Source organism: Melospiza georgiana, chromosome Z (assembly GCF_028018845.1).
Source record: "Melospiza georgiana isolate bMelGeo1 chromosome Z, bMelGeo1.pri, whole genome shotgun sequence".
NCBI lineage: Eukaryota > Metazoa > Chordata > Aves > Passeriformes > Passerellidae > Melospiza > Melospiza georgiana.
In genome coordinates, this window is record NC_080465.1 from 22925171 (window position 1) to 22943431 (window position 18261).

An 18261-nucleotide genomic window follows, 5' to 3' on the forward strand; every position below is an offset into this window, starting at 1 on the left:
TGCATTTGGTTTTTTTTTTCTGGTTTTGTTCATGTTCCCTGATTATTCAGGAAACTGAGCATGAACTGTTCCTCCAACTATACATTAGTTTTCTGTGCACGAGTGTCCCAAATTTTCCTTTCTAAGTAATGTAGTATACAGAGCAATCATCCGACTGGGTCACATAGTTACCATTCTAGGAGACTTCACTTGCAGGGTGAACCACCCACATTTTCACTGTTGCATGCCAACGTCATTACCTGTTGTCATCACTACATCTGATCCTGCCACTGCCATCTGTTGCCCTGTGCTCTTATCTCAGCTGTTTATCCACTTCTCAAATCTTAGCCTGTCTCACATATAAAATCAGTTCCTTGGTGGTAGTGGAGTCAGCTGATGGTTCATTTCTGCCTATCAGTGGTTTGCTAATGAGGCTTTTGGGCTAGTCTCTTGTTTGCACAATCATTGCCTTAATCTTGGTTTTGCTTGTGAAATATCTCTGAAAATTCACAGCAAGACTTGCCTACATAGGATATTTTCCACACTACTTGGGTGGTCTGAACCATCTTGCTTTGCATCTGTTTCTTTCCTGCATTTAAAACCAGCGTCTGGAACCATCGTGGCCTTGACCTGCTCACTTGCTTTAAGAGGATTTTCCTAAAAGAAACTTGTGTTAGATAGGCCTCATCATTCTGGCTCATCTTTGAAAGTATTTAATTTAAAGGAAAGAAAAAAAATCTGAAAGCAAGAAAATCTGTATTGTGTGGAATTGTCCAAGATGCTTAGCAATCTGTCACAACTCCATTTCTGCTTGTAGCTCTTCTTCACTGCCGGCCCTTGTGCACTTGCTGACTTCTCCCTTCTGCTTCATGCCCCTTGCTGACAGTATGACTTTCAAATAAACAACATACAGGAGTCTTAACTCTGCTTGTATAATATCCTGTATTAGATGTCTGAATCCCCTTTTAACTTGCATTCAGTTTTATTATTGCACAAAAGTTCTCTCTGATAGTCGTTGTCTTTCCCTTTCCAGTCTGAAAGAATTTTTAGACAACCTCTGCTTAGAAATAAATGAATAAAACTGACTTTTCCCATCTTTCAAACAGAGTATTGCTAACTGTGGGGTTTTTGTATTCTTCCAGGGTTTTATCTGTGGCTTTTCAATAGCTACAGGAGCAGCTGCAAGACTGCTTTCAGGATATGACAGTTATGGAAATATTTGTGGACAGAAAAATGTCAAGGTGGAGGGAATAGTCAACAGTGGTCTGGACCTCACACACAAGAAGTAAGTATGTGGTAGGTTTTGCCTTGCCTGGTTTAGAGAATGCAAAATTGTTTCTTTCTTTGAAAGTGATTTTAAATAAGGTGGGAAAAGGGATATGTTAACTCATTTCTACTTGTCCTTTGACACTTTTCTCATTTAGAGGACAGCAATCTTTTTAACAACTAGCAACATTAGACTATGTTGGCAGATATGCAATATTAACACAGCTAAGCCATTGAGAAATTACTTTTTCTCAGTATCCATTTCATGTAGGATATTGTACTAGGCTGATGAAAAGTCTTGTTTGTTAGGGTTTTAAGTATGACAAGTAGTCTCAGATTTGGGAGCAGGCTTTGATATCAATGTTTACTTTTGATGTTGTATGCTTGATTTCTGCCATGACGTGTAAGGGGAGATGAGATAATCTGGCACATTAGAATAAGACTTTAAAATTTGAACTGTAGGCAGAATGTATATATGTGACTTGTGGAGAAAATGCACAAAACTTGAGAGGTGTGCACAGCTTTGATTAAGCACTGTCCTGTTAAAACTCATACTCAGAGTTCAGGTACTTCCTATCCGTTGTCCAGGAAGACATCACACTACAGTAGTAGTACTGGAGCAGTGGCAAGAATTCTTCACTGACAGGTTGAATACCTGTGAATGTCTGTTGAGGTCTGTGTTGTTAGATAAGCTCTGAGTCCTTCTATACAGCTTAGGAAACTTAAGGATGCAAACTGTTTAGCTTAGTACAGTGATATTCACTTACAAAGAAAAAAGTGTTTTTTTCATCACCAGTTACTTCAAGGAGCTAAAAAGTTACTGATTTTTGAATATGATAGCCTTTTACTACATACTTTCAGACTAACAGAATTTTGATAACTTTCCTAAGTTATTTGGGAAGCATACTTTCCTGAGATGATCTTATTTTGAGTTACTATTCTAAAGATTTCTAAGTATCTCATTTAAGATTTAATGTAGATAGATAATAGGTGGTTATCAGAAAGATTTGAGACAAATAAAATGTCTGGAACTTTTTACTGATATCTTTTGTCAGAAAAATAATTTCTTACTCTAATCTGATCTTTCAAGAAGGTTGAAAGACTTAAAGTTTATGCAGCGAAATTTTCCTGTTTTTTACAGAAACATTTTAGCCTTTTCCAAACTCATGTGTATACAGTATAAAATTGTGATTCTAGTGTTCTGAGAAAAAATCCAAATTTAAAAGAATAATTTTAAGTTTACCCTTAGAAGGAAATGGTATCTGAGTTCATGTGAAGGTAGAGAATTTCAGACACCTTATTGAAATGTAATAATTAATATTGTGATGGTCTTCTACATGTGACATAGGTCAGACCATCATGTGGGGAAACATCTACCACTAAGTAAATTCCTCTTGTAAATGCAAGCTCAAAAGACAGAAGATAAAAAGAGAGACTGTTTTAAACACAGCTAATTGACAGAGCCTGTTGTTTGTCAAGACATCTTAATGAGGTTCAAAAGAATTATGCTTTTCTAACAAGGATGTTGTGGCTTGAGGCATGAACTAAACAAATTAATAGACACACACATATAAGTTATAGTGCTCTCTATCTGGTTAAGAGAAAACCCTCTAAGGCAGATTACTCTTTAACTGTTCACATGAAGTGCCTGGTATAGTCCAAGGTATCCAGTTTTGGAAGTGATTGGTTCTTATATAAGTGAGTGATCCTTCCTTCTCTCACACCTTATGGTTTATTCTGAAAAATTGCCAAGCAAATTAGAAAAGCTATCTGCTTTGCATCTGTCTCTAGCAGATGGAGTTCCTACAGTGTCTGAGGTGGAGTTCATGGGAGTATTTAATGTTATTTTTATAGGAGCACTTTGCAGACAGACGGTAAAAATAAACTCTTCTTCCTGCCTATACATTTCAGTTTGTGTAGAGAAAGAAAAGACTTTAAGCTCCACAAATGGGGCTCTGGAAACGTGAATTTACTCTCATTTCATTTTGCTTGCAGGGTAATTCCATTTCCATTTCCTAGTCCAAGGGCTGAAAAGCTAAATCATCTGTAAAAGTAACATTTTCTTCCTTATATATGACAGCAACCCATAGGCACTGTCATGGAAATGAAATTGATGTGGTCTGTGTGGATATGGAAATCTGGGTGGTAAGGGTAAAGAGCACAGTTCTCACAGGGATGTGATTTGGTCTGTGTACATCAGATATGCTGAAACCAGTGAGATGAAGTATTGGGAAGGAGGATTTTATAGCCTGGTCTTGTGAACAAAGAGTGGATCAGGCATCCTTTTATTTTTATAAAGTAACCACAATACACTTTAGTAGTCTGTCTTCTACAGTCAGACATAAGACAATATTCCAGAACTGGCAGTGAATTCTAATTAAACCTATTTGCTTCAAGTAAGCTCCTTGTTTTACAAGTTCTGGTCATTATAAAGGGTTAAAAAAATGACCTTTTATTTGCAAATAAATGATAATCACAGCAGCCAAATGCAAGTCTCTGAAATGCTAGTTCAGTCTGGTTTTTGATCACCAGTGTGTTGTTATTTAGACAGAATTCAGTTTGTGCTGTCTACTCAAGTACTAGGAGATGTGCGTATGATGCTATGAAGAATAGCTAGGGTGGCATTCTGCCTGAGCACATGCATTTGATCCCAGGAAATGCCTGAACTTTAGGTAATTCTCCAAGGTAATGGGAAAACGCAGGTTTTCAGGATGGTTTGCAGCATGTACACAGAGAATTTGATTGACTGAAACTGTGTATGCCCTACTGCTGAGAAATTTTTGACACTCGACTCTTATCTCCATTAGATGACACAGATCAATTATGATATCTGGTAGCTCAGTCTATGTGCCTTGAAAAAAGAGAGCCCGAACAAAGAAATACCTGGGGAATTATTAATAGGAGCGCTCTTAGGGCCTGGAGTGGTCTTGCTTTTCGTTGGTTTGCTGTTGTGTTACTAAGTGGTTTCCATGTAGTCATCTTCATAACCTCTTACACTGTTTTTCTGGGGGATTTTGCTTGGTTCTGTATTCCATGTTGCAGTATGTTCATTACAGCTCCTATAACATGCTCCAGGCTGTACACTCTAGTTGTTAATTTTTAGGTAATATTTAAGACGCTAGCTTTGTCTAAATGTTACTAATGCTCAGATTACTAGCTCTCAGTTTCACCTTGTTGCTCTACAGTTACCTGAAAGGATGGAGGAATCAATCTCCCCCCCTAGGTAACAAGTGACAGGATGAGAGGAAATGGTCTCACACTGCGCAAGGAGAGGTTTAGATTGGACATTATGAAAAATTTTTTTTGCTAGAAAGGTTATCAAGCCCGAGTACATGGTTAAGTCACCATTCCTGAGGTATTTAGAAGATGTGTAGATTTAGCGCTTAGGGGCGTCATTTAGTGGTGGACTTGGTCTGCATTTAGTGTTTAGAGTAGAGGATGTGAAGGGTCTTCTTCAACAAAAATTATTCTATCATTCTAATTCTACCTTGTTTTACTTTAAAGCCACTCCCCCTTGTCCTTTCACTACTTGCTTGTGTGAAAAGTCAATTTGTCTTTTACAGAAGCCCCCTATAAGTACTGGAAAGCTGCCAAAAGTTGTCTCCACAGTCATATCTTTTTCCAGATGAACAGCCCCAACTCTCTTAGCACACCTTCGTATGCTCCAGCCCTCTCATCATTTTCATGGGTCTCCTCTGTACTGTTCATGTCTTTCCTGTCCTTTCTTCTGGGCAATCCAGAGCTGGGTGCAGCTGGGGGCCCCCCTGAGGGCAGAGTAAAACTTGCCTTGCCAGTCATGCTTCTTTTTATGAAGCCCTGGATACAGCTGGCTTTCTGGGTTCCAGGTGTACATTGCCAGGTCATGTCCAATTTTTCATGCACTGCTACTTCCAAGTCCTTCTCTACAGGGCTGGTACTTCATAAAGATGCATAAATGTACCTTTGTTGTAAGTCTACTATATTGATTTTCAAATAGCAAACTTATTTTCATTGCAGTATTGAAGCATCTCTAACAATATGATTACTTTGTTTACGTCTGCCTTTGTATTGCTGATGTGTTATTTCCTTATTAGAAAACTAGTCTATTGCTGATTGTAAATAACTGAAATTGCAGCACAAAGCATGTAATGACATTCTTCTAGAGGGAAACAAAACCTGTCCTGTGGTTTCACAGTATGACATTTTCTGAAGTAAAATCACTTATCTTCTACATATAAGCTTTATAAACAAAAAAAAATTAACTTTTCTTCTGTAATGCTGGTTCCTCAAATTTTGGTTCTTGTTTTAGCTGTGCTGAAGCAAAACTAATCTTACTTATCTTACTTGTGTTTTTCGAGACCACAGATTTGATAGCCTGGAGTTTTCTGTGCGGCTCTTTTCTGTGCACCATACAATGTAGTGTTTGAATTTCATGTGCTGTTTAAGGCTGTGCCCACATTTCTGTCAAAACTGTATAGGATGCTGTAATTGCATTGTATTTCTAAACTTCCAAGTTTGAGTTAGAATGGTAGCATTTATTTTACAAAATATTCTGGCGATTAAAATGATAGCTTGACCCTTGAATTGAAATAATGGTGGAAGTGGGATGAGTTCTGTCTTGCTAATAGTGACATGCCTGATTTGGTTTCCGTGGGGAAATTCAGAGGACCCTCTTGTCTAGGAATTGGAGTCCAGTTCTACAGCTCCCAGAGCCCAGGGTCTCTGCTGAGATCGGAGGCTGAGGGATGTGGATGGAAAGTAACATATGGGACATTGACATAGCTGGTTACACAAACTGGCAGTGACAAGGTGCTGCCTTCAACAGTGGTGCTCATAAGCAGAGCCTGTCATGTCCCCTCCTCCTCCTAGTGATGAAAGAAGGAAGGCTGACAGTGGCAGAATGTCACTAGTGCAGAAGGTCACTAGGCACCCACATGGCACTTCCCAGGTTCACAAGCTCAGATACATTGCAGATTCTCCAAGTACTAGCAGAGCGCCTTATCCACGTTATGGGTTCCCCCTTCTCAGCAGCTGATCCAGTTTGGTGCTAAGTACCTAACATTCATGCACTCATTCCACAAGCACCCCAGACCGACAGTTTCCCCCAAATATCACCACAGACCCTCTGCCCACCCAGCACTTCTCACCTAGAGCTCCCTTCTCGGAGCTAGACTCAGTGATCCTTCAGGGTCCCTTCCAACTCAGGATTTTCTATGTTTCTATAATTTGAATAAATCGTTCTGGAGAAGGTACAGATGCTCAGCCCCATCAATAGCCAGCACCACAAGGGCAGTGACCACCTATGCTGAGTCTGTGACCTCTGTAGCTGCTTTTTTTGTAGGCACACATTGTTCTCACCCCAGCAGCTCCTTGCCAAGACCCCTCCCTGCGACTGGCACCGAGACCCCACTCACTTCGGTAGCTAAAACCACATTGCTGTGGCACCCAAACACCTGGTTTGATTCCTGCTGCTGGCACCAAATCCCTCACACCCATGTCAGTCCCCACAGTAGCTGTCGCTTAATCTCTGCAGCACTTGCAGCATCCATGCACATTGTATAGAGACTGGAATTATGCAGAGAGAGAGTTAAAAGCTTTGGTAATAGGGCAAGATAGACTGCAGTGATCAGGTGCTGAGGTTAGATAACATACTGACCAACATCAACTTGCATGTAACTGTTCCCTTTTACACCCCTGTGTCTGCTGCCTTGTCCTGTTGCATGTTCCCTTTGCTGCTAGCAGGGTCCCACTGACCCTTCCTACATTCTGTACTTAGGAGTTTGTATCCCTATCAATCGCAAAGTCCCTGTCTGCAGTTTCTTGATAGCCCATCAATTGCTGTCATTGTCAGGGTTTTTTTCTGATTATTGTTATTACTAACATTAAGTGGATAAGTTTTCTGTCTGATTGTCTCCTTTTCCTTTTCTCAATTTGGCAAAGTCCTTAGCCAGATAAGACTATCTGAAAAATCACCAAATCATCATCAAATTTTCATAATCCACATGTCCTTACCACTTAGTGAGACTGACCAGATTTGTTCCCATCCTAGCCTCCCTTGCAATATCAATCAAGTTTAACTCTGTAGGTTCTGCTTTGTAGCTCCTTTGACCAAATACCCTCAAAGAAGTAGACACTCTCCTGCTGAATACCCTTATTGTATGGGATAACAACTGGAGGAACTTCAATTAAAACAGCTGTTTCATGTCCTGGTATCAACTCAAGAGTATTTTCCTTGAAGTTAAGGGAAAACTGTGGCTTATTTCTTGCATGCAGTTACTTTTACTGTGTTTGCATGATAGAATTTTCATTTTTACACTTGTTGCTCAGACTTCTTGACTTTTGTCAAGATATTAACAAAAAATTACTTTCATGTTTTAAGAATGCAAGTAATCTATTACTATGTTACAGTTGATTTAGACGACATGAGTTTTGATGGACTTCTAAGGAAGATTGTACTACGTAGTAATCATTCTTGTACACTGACACTGAGTAATAGAACAGTAGACAGCAATTAGCATATAGACTGAAGGTGTTCAGGGAGGACCTAAATGCTTTCTAGGAGCAAAAGGGATTTTTACTGGCTGCAGAATGAATTCCCATCATGAGGACTACAAAAATAGAAATGGCATTTTATGTGGCAGATTTCAGGTGTTTTCATATGATATTAGGTAATATGAAGAGAATATTTCAATGCATAGTCCATCACCAGAATTGTAGGGATTTAAGAATTGTTCAACTTTCAAAGAGAAAAGCATCTCTACTATATCATCACTGGAAATTCTATAGGGTTAATGTTTGTCATAAAGCATATACATAGCCAGGAGATGTTAGTTAAGAATCTATAATATGTACTTCATGCATTGGATTTTTAAATTACATTCATTGTGAAAAGTTAGCAAGTAAAATATCTTTAAAATACTGCACTTAAGCGTTAGATAATTCTACTTAAAATATCTGAAGACAGTTTATTTCTAAGTAAATACCAAAGTAATTAATTCAGTCATGACATGGAAAAATCAATCTATACTAAAAAGCTGTTCTTAATTACTGGTATTATGTGTATTCATTAATATAGCCATGGACCTTTTCTTTTTGCAGAATAAGAGTGACTTTATTTGGTTTGTTGGGTCTTTTTGGAAAAAATTTTGAATTCTCTAAGTCAAGTTTAAGGTTGGAGTAAAGGGTTATGAATGTTTGGACTCATATCTGTGAAGAGGCATGGTAGGACTACTACTGTTTTTGTGAGTAGCACCATTTGAATGGACTTGAATCAGGTGGAGTTAAACATCCTTTTTGTGTGATCCAGAGGTACATAAATACCAATACATTTGTTGTGCATATGTTGAGTACATAAATTCTTTTGATCCACACAGTTACAATAATATCAAATTTCCTATATTTCTGGGTGGACTGAATCACTCAATCTTGACTGAATCCCATAGTTTGAAATTTTGTTCAGTGTAATTGTTAATTAAAATAGAAGTAATTTATCTTTTTTCCTTCCATAGGTATGTATTCTTCTTGGATCCATGCAACATTGATCTAGTACATCAGAAGATTAAGTCTATTGCCTTGTGTGTATCAGCTTGCCCAAGGAAAGAATTGAAAACTCTGGCTGATATACAGAAGTTTGCAGAAACTAATGGTATGAAAAAAATAGGTTTGTCTTTGTTCATGTTTTGCAGGATCTGAAAAAAGACTCATGCGTTAGCTGAGCTAAAAATGAAATATGTATTAAGAAATATGAATGGAAATAATGTGCTCTTTTCATTAAGCTAAAACATTACTGTATCTTTTAGTATGATAGTGTCTTGGGCAATTTGGAAAGCTTGTTTTTAAAATAGGAGTGCAAAATGTAACAAACATTTGAGGCAATGTCTGACTATATATGTTTTCAGCTTCTAAGGAAATATTCTGACATTGCTGCTTAACAGTAGTGCTGTTTAAATGTTCTCATGTACAGGGCGTTAGTGTGAGCTGTGCTGCTGTTTAATGGCACTTGTGGCACAGAGTATGGCAGTGTGTGTGAAAATATTCCTGCTTTTATTCAATGCTACTGTGCTGTTCTTTTTTTGGGTTTTTTTTTGTTTCATTTTCTTATGCTTTTCTTTAAAAAGGAAGTATAAAGGAAACGAATTGCATTAACAAAGGAAATACTATACCTTGTCTTCCTTAAGAGCTGTACTTTTTTTCCGTTGTAGTAATACTGACATTACTGGCTCAGTTCCCATTTAGCAGTCAGTGGAATAAAATGTATGAGAAATAATCAACCTTTGGACATACAAAATAAAGATATAAAATTAATTTGAGGAAATTTTAGCAGTTTTTAGCTACTCAAGTGGGAACATTTTCCTAGTGTGTGGGATCAGTCCTAAAGTTATCTTTTAAAATGATGCAGTAATGGTTCTGTGCAAGGTACTTGACTAAAAATGAGACAGTCTGGATGACCTAGTTCAAAGCAGTGGAACTGATTATTTTTCATAAAAGAAATGGAAATGTTTATTTCTGTAATAGCACAGGTTATGTGTGTGGTCTTTATGTTGCAAGAGTTCTATTATCAGTACATTGCAAAGGTTCCATATTGCTAGAGTTTCATACCTCCTTGGTGTTTCTTGTAGGCATCTCCTCTAGGCACTGACTCTTCCTTGCCCTCACAGCAGCAACTGACTGCAGCTCCCCTCAACCAACCAATCCACTCTTTTATAACACTCTGCCGATTGGCTACAGGTGTGGCCTGTTAAAATCAGGCCTGCTTCTATTCCTTAATAATTGGCTCAGCTGCAGCTCTTTAGGAGATAAGATTACATTCTATACCATCTTCATTTACCCATACTGTATCCCCCTACATATGTGAGTACTCTTGTTTGAAAGCAGAGTGAGTTGAAATGGCCCTGGGGCTGCTCTTAGTGCCCTTGGTCTCCCACTGCGCTGTACCTGCAGGCCTGGGTTCCGACAGCTGAATCAGGAACCGGAACTACTGTAGGGCATCACAGCTTTTGCAGAGCTGCACAAACAGCTTCCTCCTGTGATCAGTGCACCGTTGTCAATTGCAAGTGAAAATAGTAATATATCTACACTTGCATTCTTTACTCCTTCTCCGAGCATGCTGTGTTTTTTTTAACTAATACAGGCCAGTTCTTTGTTAGTATGTAGTGAAGGTCATTTGTGGTGGAGTTTAAGTACCTCTTGAAGGAATGGAATTCAGACATGTCTTTCTTTATGACCAACATGGTTTCTATAAGTTAAATCTCTTATTAATTGTGCCTGACATATGTTCAGTATAACTATCTTTTAAAGTGCAACAAAGACCACTCCTCCCAAATCATGATATGCTGCGTCTTGTCCTCATGAGTCTTTGTTCTAATTCTATTTTCCTTAGGGCTTTAGATTTTAAAACCTAAAGATAATTTTAAAAAAATTAACATGACAGGCAATTTTTTCAGTTTCCAGGAGCTTGGTCAAAAGTATGAAAACTGGTGCTGGAGCAGAACAAAATCACTAATGAGTTCAATTCCCGATTTTCATTATATATATGACTTGTCAAAGACAGGTATTTTACCAAAATGAGTTTTCCTTTTATAGAGGAAGTCTGTGCATGACTAAAATTGCACAATTCAGAGAAATATTGCTATGCTCATGTTATATTTCTGCTTAAATTTTCACCAATCTATGGAAATTACAAAAAATGATGTTTTGCAGCAAATGAACAGCTTAATTGTTGATTATTTTAACAGTTGCATTTATATAGTAATAAAGTTCAAGTGTGATTCAGCCTTTTAGCAGAGCAAGAACAGTGAATTAATACCAAAACTGTAATGTTCAGTAAGCAGAATAATTTTTCTGAGATCTATTTTGTAGCTATGATAGTGGATTTCAATTAATTAATGCTAGGATTGGGTTTGGCAGTCCATTTTAAGTGACCATTAACTCCACTGTAAAAATAGTAATAGTAATAATGAAATCTGAGGACCTTGAACATGACTGCAAAGAGCTAAATTTCAATTTCTGTGTTTGTGATGATGTATAGTTAGAAAATACAGTTCCGCTGTCAAGTTCTGAAGGAGGAGGACAAATCTGTTTGGTTTTGTGATAATTGATACTGAATTTTCTCAGGCTCACAACTTCTAACATTCCAAAAAAAAACCAAACCGCCTCGTAATGTTTTAAATGTATAGGTAAAGAATGCAATCAGCTCTTAATTTTGCTCTGTTGAGCCTTTCTGAAAGCTTTAACCCTTTCTCCATCCTGAAAACAGCAATTATCTGGTGACAGATTGTGTAGGTTGTGGCATGTGCTTTTGTAGAGTTGGCCGTTTTCACCTGGCTCGAATGCCATCCCTGAAATCACCTTACTTGTCCATGCATCTTGAAATTCATAAAGGAATTACGGCTTAAGAACCCTTCCTCAGCCCAAAGAAATCACCTATTGTGCCTCAGTTGCCCACCAAGCAGTGGTGTGGTAAGTTCAAATAAGTGTGTTTTTTAATCTAAACATCTTTATGAAGAGCTGTAACATGTAAAGTGTCACAGACATCTTTTCATAAAAATCCTTTCTTTAGGATTTTTCCCCTTTCTGAGAAGCTGTGGCCTCAGCAACAAATGTAAACAATGGTTACCTGCTGCTGTGGAATGCAACAGGTGGATCTGTGATTGGTCTCCCGTGGATGTTTGGATTTGCTGACCACTCACGGCAGTGCTGTTCTTGCTTTCTGCTGAGACACAGACCTTTATTATTCATTCCTTTTCTATTCTTAGCTTAGCCAGTTGCTGAGAACGTTTCTCTCTATTCCTATTAGCATAATAATAATGTAGTATGTAGCATAAAATAATAAATCAAGCCTTCTGAACATGAAGTCAACATTCTCGCCTCTCTCCTCACCCTGAAAAACCCTTGTAAGCCCTGTAACAGTAAAGCATATTAAAACATCTTTGTATTGGGTAGTGATTTTATCAATAGCACATATGAATTTGCAGCTAGCTTAGCATTTATAGTATTTTTACTAAAGTGAGGCATGCACTTGATTGCCTCAACACAAAAGGACAGAACTACCAATCCCAAAGATTCAGAACACGTATGGCAGAGCTCATACGTTTGTTGTGCAGTTCTGCAAGTGAGATTATAAATAAGCATTTAGGGCAGGGAAAATGCTTACTTGAGGCAAGAAGACCATTTCATGATAAAGCAGCCTTTTAGCTTTCTGAATCAGTAATGATGCCCTTGTTCTTCTGCTGTAATTTGGGAAAAGGAGCTGATTTTTGTGAATAACACAGCACCATTCAGGACAATAACTTCACTCCCACCCCTACCTCACTTGGCCTCTCACAGTCAGGTCCTGCATTTGCAGTACCTTCCCATCAAGAAAGAGAAGAAGCCCATCCCTTGCAAAGCCAAGCTGATTTTGAGAACACAAGAAAGCACATACCTTTAACGTCTTCACAATAATTCACACCCAGAAAACTGGAACCAGCTGGGACCTTTTACAAGAGGAGGAAAAAGGGAAAAAGAAAGCTGGGCACTTATCCGCTCAGATCTTGACTTGTACAGAGATGCAAGCTGTAAAATACAGAAGTGTTCTGGAGCAACTCCTGAAAGTGGCACAGGAAGATGCAGTGTTACCTGAGAAATGTTGCAATGCTGTTCTCAAACAGCCATGCTAGTACTTGATTTTGTAGAGCTAACGGTTGGACACAACTGAGAATGTTATGTGTTGTGAACTGACTGCTGTTGCTCTCCCCAGGATTTTCTCACCCAATAGAACAGCTCAGGCACAGAGTACTTGTGGTTCAATGTTCTTGTTGGTTTTTGCCCTTAAAAAATTATGTATTTTGAGTAGTGTGACTGAAAGCTGTCTTTCCCAGAAACCAAATTGATGCTTCAAAACTTGATGTCCATGAAATACTGCATTGATGTTTTCAAGGACTTGCTAAAGCATTTTGAAATATCCTTGAAGATATAATTAATGTATGACTGTGCCAAATGAATAATGAAGTGTCATTATTAAAGAGAAACACTAGACAAGTGGCTATAATTTCCATTGTGTTTAATTCAGTGATAACTATAGTGCCTACTCAGTGTGGGAACTACAATTCCTATTTGTTGTTTAAATAACAAATGCATATTTAAGAACCTAAAATGAAATTTTTATTTTGCAGCATTGTGGCAGGCATTTCTGTTGTCAGAATTCTGTAGCTAGACCAGGCTAGTGGCCTGTGTCCGCACAGAGCCAGAGAAATGCTTCATTAAATTTGCTATAGAGACTGACCTGAAATAGATCAATAAAGGAAATCAGTCTGCTAAATCTGAGCAGGTGATATCTCTGAGCTATGAGAAGGAACCACAGGCGAAACAAAAAGGATTTTTCTTTTGTTTGAAGATAATGACATATTCATGTGTTCCTGTTGGCGCTTGGTTTAGAAATAGCTGTTACGTGGGTCACTGTGAGCTTCTGACATTTTTTGTCTGCTCTTTTTCTCCTTGCCTTAGTTTTCAGTGAGAGTATGCTGCTTAAAACTTAATCCTTTTCTTGTAATTTTCCTGAAGTACGATGTTAGTTACAGTGTTAGTTACAGATACCTCATGCTTAAAGCAATTCTGCACCCACAGGTCTTTGGAAACCTGGGTATGTTAATTTTGAGTGTAATTTTTTTACTGACTAGAGTAAAAGTACATTTTGAGCAGTTTTGAGATTCAGAGTCATCTACTGGTACTCTGTCTTGTTACCTGAACTGTCCATCAGGTTTGTGTTGTACTGCAAATGTATCCTCTAGTTAGAATTAAATTGTTTCCTCAAGAGAAAGTGACAGCATGTGGAGTCCTCCAATAATGCTGTGTTGTGTTATTGATCACATTAATAAACCATTTGGAAAGGGGAAGAAACAATGAGGTTATAAATCTTGTTGTGACTACTGAATGTGGTCATGTCTGTTGTACCACTGAAATTCAGAATTATATGGAAAAACCCGCTGCTATCAATTGCATGGAATAAAATGTCAAATCAAAAGGAATGTCCCCAGAATGAAGGGGTGGGAACCTACTGTTATGCAAGTGGTGTTTTAATTTAAAGTGGTTATTGATACTTTGGGAAAAGATTGTGAAACTACTGAGGATCACAAGAGGATTAAGTTGGAGGCGCAGCATTGTCTGAAAATGTAATGTTTACGAATTGTGAAGAGGGACTGCATTTTTTGTAAACTCCTGCTGTGTTGGCATCATAAAGGCTGTGTTTTATATATAATTTATTTTTTATAATTTTTTAATATTTTTTATAATTTTTTTTAAATTTGTACACAAACATAAATATGTATATTCTCAGCATGTATTCACCTACTGTACATATATATATATATATATGTATATACACACACATAAATACTGACAAGGGAAACAAGGATTATCATTATAAAAGGACCAGTGATTTCCTCTGTCTGTAGAAGAGAAAACTATCAGGAAGAGTAAAGTCATTAAAAGCAGGAATATCTTTGAGAAGGTTGAAAAATTATTGTTCCTTCATCTCATAACCTGAGTAATGTGAAACTAGAGATCAAAATGAAATCACTAAGCATCAAAGAGACAGATTTTTTGCACACAAGTTAGGGTTAATTGCCATGAGGATATTTCAAAAACAAAAAAAGATGAACTCTTAGAATAATTCTCTTAGAATAGAAAATACAAACTCTCTTTGGGTGTTTAGTTAGCACTAAAGAGTATCTTTAAGTTTTAAGTTGTGCAGAGCTAAAGATATGCTAGGAGAAACAGCTGCTACTTGACTAGATGTATTCTTAATTTGATTCCAGAGTAGCTGGTTTTATTTAGCACTGGAAGAAATACGAGTGGAGGAATAGGTAAATTAATATTTTTCAACTCTGTACTGTTAAGAATAGGAGAAAGTGAAGAGTATTGTCTTATTTAATTACAACTCAAAATACATATATATATAGATACATGAATTATGAAGCAAGATTTTCTTTTTTCCATGCTCTTATTTGTAACAGCATGTTTTAAGATCTATCACAGTAGCTCTCTTTGTGGTCTTCAATTCTAGAGACTTTTGAAGACCTAACTAATGAGGTTTTGTGATGGATCTTTCTTGGAATATTCTTGCAGGCATTGGAGAATGCTTACTTTCACTTCAGTCCCATATTTATTTATAAAAGTATCTGTAATTTCTCCTGCCCTTTGATGCTCATCGTTTTAAAGAAGTGGTGATACGTCTCTCTGCAACAACTAGAGCTAAAGATACATATAAACCTTACTTTTCTTCCTTGAAAACACCTACTGTGCTTCTGGAAGGCAGCAGTGGGTAGGAGAGAATGAAGCTTTTCTTTTCTGAGAACAGTTCTGTCATATAAATCTGATGAGTCCTGACTGCAAAGTGGTCTGTCCTTGCCTTTTTACTTATCTCAAGGCATCATTATTTTGCTAGGGCCCAGAAATCAGATTTAGTTGTCAGGGTTCAGTTCTGTCCTTATTGGTCTTCTATTTCTATTCCTGCTCAATTTGCAAAAGGCATAGCAGCAATGTTTAGGTATGTTTGTGCAATCCTCTGGTGCTTCCACTTCATCTGATACTTTAGACCCCATTAAAATCTCTGGCTAAGAAGTGGAGTTTGTATTTTCTTAGTCATTACGTGTCTGCTCTTGGAATATTTTTGTTCTAAAATAGGTAAATAGGAAATTTATACAATCGTAAACTTCTGTGCTTAGTGCTTGTGTTCTGAGTAGAATTACTTCCTATAGTTGTAGATTGGCTAAAATTACTATTGTCAGGCCTAGCAGTCAAAGAATAGAGTCTGGTCAACATGATGTGGTTTGTTTCATGCTGATCTGAACCCTTTTCCATTTGGCAGGAGTCCATGAAGAGAGTATTATATAATTACTTGCCATAAGCATGCTTTTTCTGGGGTCGTGCAGCATTGTTGTCTTACTGACAGAACTCAGCAAAGAATAGTAAATACCACCTTCTGTGGAAGTAGTATTTGGCATCCTACCAGTTCTGTGGTTTTTGGCTCTGGAATTTGCAGCAGCTATATACATGAGACAGTATTTTAAGCTGCTACTTTTCTATGCTGCGTTTCTAGTCCATAATATGCTAAGATAATATCCAATTATTTGTAGCATACCAAGTTGTCTCGTTGCATGAAGCTTTGAATGGTTAGTATGTTTCAGATTAACAATTTAGAGTTGATAGAGTTTGACATATGGATTTCAGGCAAGTTCTGGGGTGACAAATATAGAAAAGTGTTAAGAATTTTGTCCTTGTGAGAGTCTGGGAGCTTTGTCCTTCCTGAACTGCACCTCTATCAGTATCAATATCATACTCTAGCCTTTATTGTATGGGTTGGTTGGTCAAGCATAGTCATCTGTGAGTCATGTATTCACAATGTTAACTAAGTTTTAATTGGTGAACTTAGTCATAAAACACCCAGAACTCAAGAGTGGAGCTGGGCTGAAAGTCCAGAGGTGAGTTGTTATTTTAACAATCTCATTGCTGCTATCATTTCTGCACATTTCTGTGTCTATGAGTTTTATTCCTGTGTCAGAGAACTTTATGAACTAATAGGATGTTACTTGTAAAGGAGGCAATGAAATAAAATACTAAGTTTTTGAACTATAAGCTCTGCTTCATCATATGGCTTTTTATAAGTCAGTTATCAATCACTATAGAATGTGCTGAGTTGAGGAGATCCACAAGGGACCATGAAGTCCACCTTCTGGCCCTGAACAGGATACCCCAAGAATCATGCCTATGTAGATGACATTGTTGTCTGAACACTACTTGAACTCTGTCAGCCTGGTGCTGTGACCACTTCCCTGGGGAACCTGTTCCAGTTCCCATCCACCCTCTGGGTGAACCTGACCTAAACCTCCCCTGACACAATTTCAGGCCATTCCCTCAGGTCTTTTCACTGGTCACTGCAGAGAAGAGATCAGTCCCTGCTCCTCCTTTTCCCTTCACAAGGATGTTAAAAACTGTGATAAAGTCTCCTCTCAGTCTCCTCCAGGCTGAACCAATCAAGTGACCTCAGCCACTTCTCACACAGCTTCTCCTCATGTCTCTTCATCATCTCAGTTGCCCTCCTTTGGCCACTCTTCCAGTACTTAGTATCTTTTTTATACTGTGGCATCCAAAACTGCCCCCAGCCTTTAAGATGAGGTTGCCCCCAGTGCAGAGTAGAGCAGGACAATCCCCTCTCTTGCCCAGCTGTGATGCTGAGCCTGATGCACCCCAGGACAGAGCTGACCCTCCTGGCTGCCAGGGCACTGCTCACTGCCCTTGACAGTGACCTCCAGGTCCCTGTCTGCAGCACTGTTCTCCAGGGTCTTATTCCTCAGTCTGTCCATACGTCCAGGTTTTTCCTCTCCTAGGTGTAGAATCCAGTATTTTTCTTTCTTAAACTTCATACAGTTGGTAATTTCCCAGCCCTGTCATTTTTTGACTCCTCTCTACAAGGCCTCTGCTTTTAAGGGAGTCAATGTCTCCTCCCAGTTTTGTATCACCAGCAAACTTACTTTGGGCCTTTAAGTCTTGTGTCCAAGTTGTTTATTAAGATGTTCAAGAGCAGAGGATGAGATGAAGATAAGACCTAAGCATGGAGCCCTGTGGAACCCCACCAGTGACAGGTCACACCAGTCTGATGTCACTGCAGCCCTTTGTGCCTGACCCCTGAGCCAGCTGCTCACCCACCACATGATGTGTTTATCCAGCTGTGGGCTGGACATTTTCTGCAGAAAGGTCCTCTGAGAGACTGAGAGACAATATCAAAAACTTCACTGTAATCCATAAAGATCACATCATCTGGCTTCCCATGATCAACCAGCCTGTGCTAGAAGGCAGTCATGTTGGACATGCAGGACTTTGCTCTCATGAAGCTGTGCTGGCTCTGACAATGGTTGTGGTATCATTCAGGTGTTTTTCAGAACTCCCAGAATAATCTTCTCCATCATTTTACCAGGCAGTGAAGTGAGACTGATAGGCCTGTAGTTTCCAGGGTCATCCTTCTTGCCCTTTTTGAACATTGAGACAGTCTTAGCCAGTTTC

The 18261-nt window shown here is 38.4% G+C and overlaps 1 protein-coding gene across 2 annotated transcripts in view; it reads left to right on the forward strand.

Annotated features, from left to right (window-relative positions):
• SLC44A1 (solute carrier family 44 member 1) overlaps positions 1-18261 on the forward strand; it is a 67021-nt gene that overhangs the window by 16776 nt on the left and 31984 nt on the right. For both annotated transcript variants that reach the window (XM_058043394.1, XM_058043395.1), the window contains exons 3-4: positions 1122-1264; positions 8733-8869. In XM_058043394.1, coding sequence (XP_057899377.1) covers positions 1122-1264; positions 8733-8869 — 280 coding nt within the window. The remainder of the gene's footprint in view (positions 1-1121; positions 1265-8732; positions 8870-18261) is intronic.